The sequence below is a fragment of the Lycorma delicatula genome, chromosome 9, assembly GCF_047948215.1.
Source record: "Lycorma delicatula isolate Av1 chromosome 9, ASM4794821v1, whole genome shotgun sequence".
Lineage (NCBI taxonomy): Eukaryota > Metazoa > Arthropoda > Insecta > Hemiptera > Fulgoridae > Lycorma > Lycorma delicatula.
In genome coordinates this window covers 71,868,065-71,880,754 of record NC_134463.1, presented here as the reverse complement: position 1 = coordinate 71,880,754, position 12,690 = coordinate 71,868,065, and the positions used below count along the sequence as shown (strand labels likewise).

Here is a 12,690-nt window from a genome sequence, read left to right as displayed (position 1 = left end):
TACTGTGTAACTTACATGGGACATAACTCAGGTGAAAGGGCTTTCTGACAAATAATTTCAATTGTAACGAATTACTTAAGTCCTAAATAAGGTATATTCCAAATTCTATCAAAACTGGAGGCAAGTCCCAAACATAATTTACCAATGTTACATGTAGTAACTATAATTAATCAGTAATGATTTGGTTTTAAGTTGATCACCCAATATTGTTAGAGAAAACTGCAACCGATTTGTGCTTGGGGGATGCTACTCCTCGTACTCTTAATATGATACCATTAAGGGAAAACATTCAAACTGTTTAGTTCAATCAATTTTGGAAATGAGTTAAACATGAAACAAATACGTAAAATTTCAACACAATTTTTTCTCTTTAACAAAATCAGTAACTGACAAGGACTGTCAGATTTACATTAAGAATTTTTATGGCTTTAAATCTACATCTTACAAAAGTAATAAATTTATTAAATAATTAATTATCATTAGTTTTATACAAATCACTGCAATTAAGATAACATTAGACCCTCAATTATTCACAATTGATTTTCACCCATACTTTGTGTAGAGTATAACTAAAAGTAATAATTTGGCTTACAAGACAGGGACTTATTACACTAGTTGTCATTTTTAATAAATTTCTTACCCATTTTAAAAATCTTCCCACAAATTTATTTAAAATTCAATGAAGTTTTTATTTTACAAAAAATATTAATCTGTTGATAAATTTTTAAATAATACTAATCAAAACCAAACCAAAAAAAAAAACAACAATTTATCAGTATCCTGTTTAATGTGTTTCAATATTTTTTTCAATAATGCTGTAGCTTTATCTGCCTCTACAATGTTATTATTTATACTAATAAAAAACAAGATTGTTTTTGATCACATTTTGTGTTTTCACTTGGGATATTTTGCATATTATCAAGAGATTTTTAGTTCAGCAGCAGTAATTAACCATTTATTAAATTTGGCTAAGAATTTTTTTCTCTCTAGAAAAATACTATTGGCATAAGAACAGTATTAATAATTTAAGTACTAATAATATAAGAACAGTGGTTGCTTCCTCTTGTTACCAGTATTTCTTATCCATTTTTCAAATTCAGTGTTATATATTAACAAATTACGGTAATTATTTATCAAGCTTTAAAACTCAACTGATTTTTTTTTTTAATAACAGCTCTCTATACAAATACAAGAGGCTGAAAATGAAAGAGTAAGGAATTATTTTTCCAGTTTGATTAAATTTGTCAATCATTTTTATAATACTAAGGTATTTCATTCAAGATATTTACGTTGTTTTAAGGGAAAACAAGGCATTATCAGTTTTGTAACATAATTAACAAAATCTATTTAAACTCATTACTAGTAGTTAACTAGTTCTAATAAATAAAAAATACAAAATCAGAAATAATGATGCAACGGATTATTTCGGTCGATATCCTGAATGCCAAAGCCAAAAAACATTAAATATGATCGCCCGGTGATTCCAATATAAGCTTAATAGCAATTTTCACGAAATTTTTCTTTTAAGTGGAGAACTAAATAAAAAGCAATCTTCATATTAAACCATAACAAGCCAATATACTCCTGTGCAAACAAATTTAAATTAGTAACGGTTACACACAGTCTAACGTATAATTAAACAATTTACTTACAACATACTGAGGATATTCGAACATAAAAGTCATGTCACATTTATTTCCTTCATAATTTTTTAAATAATTGTGTATTCCGACAAAAAAGCCAATAAGAAATATAAAAGAAACAATAACAACACTACTCACAACTGCCATGACTTCTTAAAATTAATAGACTGATTGTCAGCTGATTGTCTTCACGTACGGTAGTATGATTTCTTCGTAGCAATAACTGCACAAAAGTGTAGTACGCGCAGAGACAAAATTGTCTTCTAATGAATTGTTCATAACATCGTTATATGATGTTTATTTTTTTGTTAACATGTACATTAATTAGATTGTTATGGTTTATTAGATTATTTTGATTTATATGCCCTATGCATTAGATAAGTTATAATAAAAGAACACAATATACCATAGTTAACGTTAGTTGTTGACCTTATTTTATCTGTTACATGTGATAAAGACAAGTTTTTTGTAAAATTCTGTGACCAATAAAAATATTTTATCCTGTTTTACCTATGTTAATTAATTGAATAGAATAATTAGGCTGCACCAATTACATTTTTATTTAATTGTTTGTTTCTAATATACGTCAAGAGTCTCAGACGCTGCTTTTAATTTTTGTGATTATAAAACACTAGACTTAATTACTCATTTTTTATTTCATTTTTAGAAATCAGATGCTTACATCTTAAGTCGTACCTTGCTGACCACAGTTAAACAGTTAAGATGTCATTTTTCGTTGAAAGAACCATAATCAATCCCCAATTAAACATGAGGAATGTTCCAGAGAAATGTACCAAGTTGAGTGTAATTAATTATTGTCATTTATGTCAATCATAAACCGTACCTGCCCATTTTGATAACAAAATATCTATTCCTTTGAATTGCTTGGATATATTATTTTAAATTTACAAATAGTACCGGTATCTGGCTTCAACCATTTTTGAAAGAGTTTGTCGACTATAGAAGGCAGTCTGGTACTGCATAGAATTACTGTACAATACAAACTGTTATAGATGGCCGAAACATGGTATACATCAAATATTTATGTACTACTCAGGCATATCTAAGACTCCTGTGGTTCTGGATGGAACTTAAATGCTAATGGTATCTAAGTTATCTTCATTGGAGGATTTGCAGATCTACACCAAAACAGTGTAAAATAAATAGAACAGCTAAAATCAAGTAAAATATACAAGCCTTTGCTGTCTCAGAGCCTTCGGATGCTTCATTTTTCACTTTAAAATAAAAACCCAAGAATTTAACCACATTCATTAGTTTTTTTTTAATGTAAATAATAACATTTTGCTTCAAGTTTTTAACCATTAGCTGATAATTACTTTCTATCTTCTTGACCAATTATATCTTACAGACGCTTTTCATCCCAGTTCTAAACAAAGCTACCTAATTCACATACACTCAAAGTGTAATGCCACTATTACATTTAACTGATTTAACAAGTATCTAACCTTCTAATAAAGACTCTAATTATACAAAACAAATTCATGCACAAACTTTCTATTAACTATAATAATACTGTAAATTTATAATTCAGAACTGTATAATACAGTAATTTATGTTTTAAAATAAATTATTTTGTAAATAAAAATTAAAAAGCATTTCTACTGATTTAAAAAATTAAATAACAAGATAAAGAAGAATAAACCAATTTCTAAGTAGCCACCAGCATTTCAAAATTAATTATTGATATCTGAAAAAATCTAGACGATTATTTACTTCATGACATTAAGAAGAGATGTAAAATAATTCACAATGTAAAATTAAATTATTATTAATTCTTGATAAATAAAACAATATTTTATTCTATTTCTTATTAGTAGAAGGTAAGAATTTAATATGTCCAAAAGATTCTTGTCATTTTAATTGGTCATGATTGACCAATTGATCAACTGGTCATTTTAATTGGCTTATGTCACAAAGGTAAAAATTCATCAGTTTTCTGTAATAAGGGTTTTAAATTTGAAGCAGCTTAATTACTAATTTCTCTATACTTTATACCAAAAGTAAAGAAACTACAAGAATTTTCACTGAACATTTTCAATCTCTATCTTAAATTTATCATAAATGGACTCCAAATATTAGAGAGGCATACTCTAATCTAGACCATATTAATGAATAATAAAGTTTTAATATCTGAAAACAATGTAGCGTTATTAAAAGTAAAAAATTACTACTTAGTGTCTCATCTGGAAGAACTGGTTCAAAAATATCTTCATAATATAATTATGCCAACCTTTATGGATGTGTATTCTGTTATGGATTATGTAATATAATTATGCTTGATTGGTAGAGGTAGTACTCTGCCTTTCATGTAGTAGGTTTTGGGTTCAAATCCTAGTCAGGCTTGAGCTTTTTCATACAATACAGAATAATTAATCATAAAGTGAATGTAGCCAGTTATAAGCTTGTTATTGCTTGGAAAAAATATTAATAACAAAATTTTTCTTGTTATGTCAAAACAACATCGATTTACATGTGGATATGTTAAAAACCAATTTGTTTGAACTGGAGCACTCAAAAATTCTATTCAAATCTATATATAAGAAATAACAAATTATGAAATCATTAATCAAATTAAGGAGATTAATATTATCAATATAAACTAGGATTTGACCAAATGCTACTTTCACTAAATAATTAATAAAAACAATGAACAATTGTGGAGAAAACAATTTAACTTCTTTAGTACATCCATGGAATATTGAATTTTTCTAAGGAAAATCCAACAACAAAACAAATTATTTACTATTACTTCAATATGAATAAAAAACGTTTTTAAGAAGTAAGTCTGTTTTTTCATAGGTCACCCTTTAAATGTGTGTATATACGAGGGTGGTTCGGAAAGTAACCTCAGTTTGGCTATAAATAAAAAACCTATAGAGACAGAAAAATTTTATTAAATACTACTTAAAACTACAGCTTTTAACTATTTTTCAATGCAGTCACCATTTAGATTCAAACATTTGTCACAACATTTCACTAATTTACAAATACCTTCTTCATAAAATTCAGCTGCCTGGGTACCCAGCCAACCTTTCGTGGCATTTTAAATTTCTTCGTCGTTATTGAAGTGCTATGTGCTTGTCTACTGTGAAACTTATAAGAAACTTAGGTGAGCCAGTCAAAACAAACATTGCTGTATACTGTCATCCAGTGTTGTTTTTTTGCATAATAACACACGTCCTCTCAGTGCCCAAAGAATTCAAGAACTTCTGAATCAATTTCTGATCATCCATCTTACAGCCTGGACTTGGCGCTGAGGCTACCTAGTAACCCACAACATTAATTCTTTAATAAAAGTTGGAAAACTTAAAACACTTATAGATACATTAACAAAACACAAAATATTAATAGCAGGACTACAAGAAATGAGAAGCACTTCTCTGGAACCATTTGAATCACAAGGATTCAGAATATATAATGGATTTCCTGGTAAGAAAGTCATGAAAAACTGCTGTACTTTAGGGACCGGATTCATAGTAAGCACCAAAATCCTAAACTCTGTTATCGACTTCAAAGCAATATCCCCCAGAATAGCCACATTCACAATAAAAGCATCTAACAAAATATACACAATAATAAACAGAAACGCACCTACTAACGACAAAACAACAAAGTAAAAATCAAGACAAAAAGTGAATGAATTTTGGAAACTATCAGACCAAACAACTACCACCATCAACAACAAACACATCAAGATACTGATAGGAGATTTCAATGCCCAAGTAGGCAGGGAAAAGAAATACAGAGATGTGGTAGGAGAACATACAACACATAAATGAACAGACAAAAATGGAATGAAATTAACAGAATATTACAGTAACCACAGAATGATATTTAAATCTACATACTTCTTATGAAAAATCTGGAAACACCCTGACTGGAAAAAAGGAGAATGGCAACTAGACCATGAATGCATGGACAAGAGCTTCCACAAACAGATACAGAACATTAGAGTGCTAAAAGGTGAAGACACAGGATCAGATCACTATGTGGTCAAAATAAAAATGATTTTCTCCCCACAAAAGAAAATACCAGAAAACATTAAAAACAAAAAGGAATACAATACAGACAGTCCAATAAATAACCAAAACTATCAAGAAGCGACCAAAAATATTAAGGAAAAATAATTAAATAAACTCAACAAAACTAAAAGATTCAGCAAAACACACTGCTCCAATCCAACCATGAGCCAAGCACTAATGGTGGAATAAAGATTGTGACACTGCAGTAGAGAAAAGACACCAAAGTTGGATCAAACACCAATGTAATCAATCAGAGGAGTCTCACTTGAATCTAACAAAACAAAGAAAAGAAACATACAAAACAATAAGATACACCAAAAGACAATTCCAAAGAGACCTACTAAAACAAATTGAAACGGAAAGCGATAAAAATAATACAAGGGAATACTATAGAATGTTTAAAACACAAATATAAAAATATGAACCACCAACACTAATCCTAAAAGATGAAGATGGTAAACCCTCACACGACAGTAAATAAAACGCAGAAATACTAGCTAAATCATTCAAAAAAACTACTAAATTGAATAACCCAAAGAACTCTTCCAAATTGACACAAACACACTTATAAAATGAAAACAAAACAAAACAAACCCACCTATACTAAAAAAACTAAACCAAGCATTAAAAGAAATGAAAAATCACAAAGTAAGCAGGGAAGACCAGACAGTGGTAGAACTTTGGAAATACTCCTCCAAGGAGACTAAACAGTCACTTACAAAATCTCCAAAAAGTCTGGAAAGAGGAAAAGTTACCTAACCACTGGACTACTGCACTCGTACACCCATACACAAAAAAGGAGACAAAATCAACCCCAAAAACTACAGAGGAATTTCACGATTAGATTGCACATATAAAATACTCTTAAGAACAATACTGAATAAAATAAAAGATCAACTCGAACATGAACTGGGAGAATATCAGGGAGGATCAGGCTGTCCTGAACAAATCACTCTCAAATTAATGATGGATGTACACAAAATGAAACAAAGACAACTAATAATATCATTCATAGATTTCCAAAAACCCTATGACAGTTTTCATAGACCATCAATGCTGAAAATACTAAGAAACCTGGGACTAAACCCGAAACTAGTAAAAATGATAGAACTAACATTGACACATACTCCAAAATAAAATTCAGTGGAGAAATATGAAAAACATTCCTAATCAAAAGAGGTTTAAGACAAGGAGATGGACTATCCCCACTGCTCTTCAACTGCACCCTAGAATATGTAATGAGAGAATGGTACAAAAAAGACCCACCACACGTAACAATTGAAGCAAGGAAACATGTAAACCATATCAAAGTAAACTGTCTAGAATTTGCAGATAACCTAGCATTTCTAACCAATAACACCGCAGAAGCTAGAATTCAAGTAACTTAGTTGGAAGAACTAGCAGGAAAGATAGGCCTATGAATATCATATGAAAAGACTAGAATAATGGCCATAATTCCCTGGTATTGAACCACGTAAACATAAATGGTCACAAAGTCGAGCTAGTTGAACGGTTTAAATATTTAGGAAAAAATATCACACATGACCTCAAAGAAAAAATAAACTGGAAAGAAAGAATGCAAAAGCTCAATTATGCACAAAATACCACCAAAACAACATATTACAAAAGATGCATCTCAGTAGATACCAAACTCAAACAAAACTGTAATCATACCTATATCATGGAAGAGAAACACTCTTCAAACTAAGATCCAGCATTTCCTACTCAGCAGAGATCCAAAGAATAGAAAGAAAAATTCTCAGAACAGAACATGCATAAATAAAAGGCGACTTATTGATAGAGAGAATGGAGACTCATACCAAACCAAGAGGTACATAAAGATGTAGAACCAGTTCTAGACTACTTAAGAAAGAAAAGCATCTCCTTCTTTGAACACATAATAAGAACAGAACCGAACAGGTTTGTTCTGGAAATTGGTCAAGAAATACTGAAAAATGTCCAAAACACCAACCTGGATAACTGAAATTAAACAAGTTATGCAAGAAGTAGAAATCACAATAGAAAATTTACGAAACAAAACTGACAATATAAAAATACTAAAAGAAGCAAACTCCAGATTTAAAATTAAACAAAAGAAAACAATGAGGGTTGTTCAGAAGAACTCAAAAAAGCAAGATCTGACAGAATGAAGAAGTATTGGGAAGCAATCAAGAAGAAAAATAAAATAAAAAGACGAACCAGAGTTGACTAAAGTGGAGTTGGTGCTCGTCCATTGAAATCAGGCCAGGAGTCCCCTCAACGGCAGTTGGGTCCCCACTACAGAGTGGCAATGGTGGCTCCCAGAGCCTCGCAGTGTTGGGTCGGCGTCGGTCGTTTTTCAACAGCGCAGCCAAGGCGGTTCTCCTCGAGCGATCCCATGCAGGACTGGCTCTTGCTGCTGAATCCGCTGGCCAGAGTGATTGAAGCCAGCCGAGCTGGAGCGGGAAGATAGCGTCCATGTCCAGCGGCTCCCTCGGTGGGCCGGCCAGGCCTGCTGCTCCGGCGGGGATGTTGGCATCCGCCGGGTGGTCCCACGTTGGGCTGGCCAGGGAGCTTCTTCAGTCTTCTTCCATCTTCTTCTTCTTTTACTTCTTGTTCTTCTCCAGGTGGAAGTCTACGATGAATAAAAAATTCACTCTTGTGCATGCTCTTTTATTGAAGACTGAAAGTGGTAGGGCCGCAGAGTCACTATGGTGGAAAAACTGCGCGGTAAGTTGTGCGGCAGGAGTGACCCGTACTGGCGCATACATATACTGTGCTACTGCTCACATTTTAGCTGCTACCGATGTCATCTGCCAATATTAAATCAGGCATATATGTGGTAACAATTTATAACCAAACAGTGGTTACTTTCTGAACTGCCCTCGTCGTATATATAAATATATATATATATTCATTCATAGTGTACTACCATTAGGGCAGCTCCTGTCATGGTTAAAGACTTCTGAAACTTGGTGTTAAGGAAAGAATTAAATAAATGCAATATAAATAAATATATTTTATTAAGAAATACATTATAATCAGGTAACATATAATGTTAATGTAACACAAAAAAGTTAAATGAGTAACATTATAGCATTTATTACTATAGTAATAAAGACCAGTTACTCCAGCTTTGTTACTCCAAATTATGCAACGCTACCAATTGACTGTATATAATTTTTAATTAGAAACAAAATTATAAGTAAAATTATTATTATCTATTATGCAACAGAAATTAAATATAAATAATTTTCATTTATACATTTTCAATAACACAATTTTTCAGTCTCCTTAAGTTGGTGTAGGTGGTTGTGAGCTGTATCTGATTACCCAACCAAGTCCAGAATTATGCACACTAGTTTTGTAATGAACTATAACTCTTCCTGTAAGCCCTGTATAATGCGCAGGATTATCCTGTAAATTGAAAAATAAAGACCAAACTTAAAAAGTGTGAACAACAGCAACAGTATTATTTTATTAATATTATATAAAAGAGCTGAAGAACTAAATAATTATACAAATAAAATACCAAATAGAAATTCTCAACAATTCAAAAAGGAAAAAAACAATGATATAAAGCAATTAAAAAAATGTTTTGCCTATATTCATAAAATAAAACAAAAAATTAAAAATAATAAAACCCTACTGTGAACAATAAGTTAAAAGCAGAAGGCTGACTTATAGTATAGTTTATACCCCTAAATTGGCTGTTACTCCTGTTCCAATTCCTTTCATATAAAGTAATATGGTTAATCTCAAAAAAAGATAAGCACATTCAATCATCATAGAAATATTTCTTGTTTTAAACAAAATTATGTTTAATATGGTTCCTATGATAGAAAAACCTGAAAATTTAAAAGAAATTTATAAATTCTAAAAGATATTTGATTCCTATCCTTAATCAACTATGCATTTTCTCTATTACTGCTAATGAAATTTTTCCCAAATAATTTCTGATCTATTATATACATTTTTTATTAAAAGCCCAATGTCTATGTTCTTTTTAAACCTTAGCTAATCAATTTCATAACCAGTTACCAAACTGTCATACTACAGTCACTTTCTCTCGTCTTCCATAACTACAATGACCAAATACTCCCATATTCTAGTTTCTTCCACCAGTTAGCATAGGCATTATATATGCTGAATTATTTTTCAATGTAAAGCGTACATTCATTTATTGCTTTCAACTCCGATACCAGTTTTTCTTATGGTAATGATGATAGCAAAGTAACTGTAGTACAACAAGCTGCTTTATGAGAGCAAAGGTTCCAAGAGTAAAAAGAGTGGAGGTGGGTAATTATAAAGAAAATTATGATAAATGCAAGTGATGTAACAATTGGATTGTAAATTATAGTTGTCAGTTTTAATTATTAATCCTGGCTGTATCAATTCTATTTGGATAATTATTTTTCTTACTGTTTCAAGTATTCTTGCTCATAGTCCAAAAATAAACCACAAAGTTCCAATGTCTTTCTAATTAGCAGAGAGTACCTACATTTTCAATTAATTTTTAAGTAAAAAAACATTGGTTTGTGTGGAACTACATTTCGCACGAGATTTGAGCGTGACAACGTTATTTAACTACTAGCTGCAGGGCGTGCCTATGGCACGGTTCCGCAGCTAGGTCCTCCGAGCGGGTTGCCCTGGCGGGCGATGTCTAGGAATGGGATTATTAGGTGTCCAAAACTGATTACCTCTTGAGTAAAAATTTTTTTTTTGAATGATGAAAATTGATCAAGGAAAAGCGAAAAAATAGCAGCAAATCTTTCCAATTAAATTTGGTTTAGATCGGTTTAGGCATCTTTTAAAGATTGGACATTCTCAACATTTTCATTAAGATCTATAATATCCATATGTAAATTCACTCAATACAAGAGCTGGAAGCTTAAATATAAATTAAATTTATTTATTTATTAGTTATATATTATATCCAGTTTATGAAACAAATTATCGTAACATGAAACTAACTTTCCTTGACACAATAACAAAATAGAAGTTAGCTTCAAAATCAATATAAATTGCTAAGGAGTAAATAGGATTCAAAATTCTTCTAATTTTGACCATTATTGTTTCTTTTAATTTTGACCTTTATTGTTTACCATTTGATTTGACTCACGTGAGGTTTTGCCTATATGTATGTTTAGTTGTAATTACAAGGCCGAAAAAAAATCATGTTTACGATTCTAAATGAAAGCAAGCCCTCATTATTTTTATCCTTCAAAAGAATAAATAATGAAAAAATATAAAAGTAAAGTAATTGAATAATGAAAAGTATAAATAATGAGGATTTTAAATCCTCATTATTTATACTTTTGTTATTTTCTATTGTGTTTTATTTATTATTATTATTATTAGGGTATTAGTGAATCCATAGTATTTTCAGTATTGATTTATTTGTATCGAAAATAGTTGTTTTAAGATCTGCTATAATATTGAATGAATGATTACGATAGTAAAATTTATTAATTTATTTTGCAATTATTATTAATGTTGTTATTTATTGTTTATAAATATTTAAGAAAAACTTTTATGATTTTTTGACAGGCAGTATGTTCAACCATGTAAATATGTTCTTTCTTTTTTCTCATATTTGCTGGTGTTGCTTCTTCTTACTTATTGTTTATAAACTGTAATGTTGCAAAAAAGAAACTTGTTATCCTTATGAAGTAAACACATGTTTTTTGAGAAACTGGCGTTGGGCTAGATGAAAATACCAATTAATTAAATTCATCCATGATTTGGATGTTTTAAAAAATTACTTGTTTAAACAAACAAATTGAATCGAAGTGATTGTTTAATTAGCTAATGAAACACGTTAATATTCCATTTTTCATTTCATTTAATAATAATAATAATTAATATTAATAATTTTTGCAAGTTGAAATTGAATGATTTTCAAAAATATTTATGAACAATTTGTTATAGAAATAAACTTTAATCAAATCAATGTTGATAAAATGCCAATTTAAAACGATTAAATTGAAATCATAAATCAAATTCTTTAAATTGCCGTTTTTGAAAAGCCCGCCAAAACCTGCTTGACAAGATAGAATCATTGCACGACGGTTAGGCTCGGCTCGGCTCAGGCGGAACGGCACAATTTTTCGTGCGTGCTGCCGGCGTTCATCGATTTATAAGACGTTGTCACGTCAAAAGAATTTTTTTATTGCAAAGTACCGTAAGAACATTAAACATTTATCATGTCTTAATTTTTTTTCAAGATAAAAAAATATATTTTTATTGTGGTTTGAAATTTTTGTTATCAGTCTTTCTTTAGATAAATCTTTTTTTATTTTAGTTTATATGAAGACAGTTGAACAGGGCATGTCAGCCAGTCTGTGTGAGAAATTAGATAACGAAATAGACTTTAGAAACTGCCGTTCTATATTCCCTTTCACTACACCCAGAAGGATTGAATAATTTTTTATTTTTCAGTTTTTTGTGTTATTTTATAATTATAAAAACTTTTTTGAAATGCTTTGCAAGTTTTATTTTCTTTTAATTTGTGCCTTTGTTTATACTTATTTTCACTAATTACTTTTAATCTAATGATGATTATTTTACAACTGAAGTGCACACCTAGTTAGAGATTTTAATTTTTTGTAAACTATTTTAAACTTTCAATTTATTATTTTAACATTTGTAAACAATGATAATTAATGCTTTATTGTAAATTCATAATACAATTTAATCAAATTTATATGACTTCAGTAGGATCACAGTTGTCGATAGATCAATATTTCCTGTTTTTCTCTCATTAAATTCATACTTAAAAAGTTTGATATAAAGACTAATAAAAATTTATCAAATCTAAAGTCTACATATCAAATCAAAAGTTATTAATACATCATAATATATTTAATGTACAATCTAAAACATTCAATAAAAATTTATTTTAACCATAACAGCTGCAGTAGTGAAAAACTGAACCCACAGTTCAGTATTAACTGAACCCACAGAAAAAAACAGTGTATAACATTATATTAATGTATTATTAATAAATATACGTTACACCTTCT

General features: G+C 30.0%; 2 protein-coding genes across 3 annotated transcripts in view; both read right to left on the bottom strand.

Annotated features, from left to right (window-relative positions):
* The window catches only part of PGAP1 (GPI inositol-deacylase), a 92,251-nt gene extending 90,437 nt beyond the window's left edge, over positions 1–1,814 (bottom strand). For both annotated transcript variants that reach the window (XM_075375244.1, XM_075375245.1), the window contains exon 1: positions 1,653–1,814. In XM_075375244.1, coding sequence (XP_075231359.1) covers positions 1,653–1,790 — 138 coding nt within the window. In that variant the 5' untranslated portion in view covers positions 1,791–1,814. The remainder of the gene's footprint in view (positions 1–1,652) is intronic.
* A 6,850-nt stretch (positions 1,815–8,664) lies between these two features.
* The window catches only part of LOC142330195 (cubilin homolog), a 170,094-nt gene continuing 166,068 nt past the window's right edge, over positions 8,665–12,690 (bottom strand). The window contains exon 32 of the mRNA XM_075375320.1: positions 8,665–9,082. Coding sequence (XP_075231435.1) covers positions 8,960–9,082 — 123 coding nt within the window. The 3' untranslated portion in view covers positions 8,665–8,959. The remainder of the gene's footprint in view (positions 9,083–12,690) is intronic.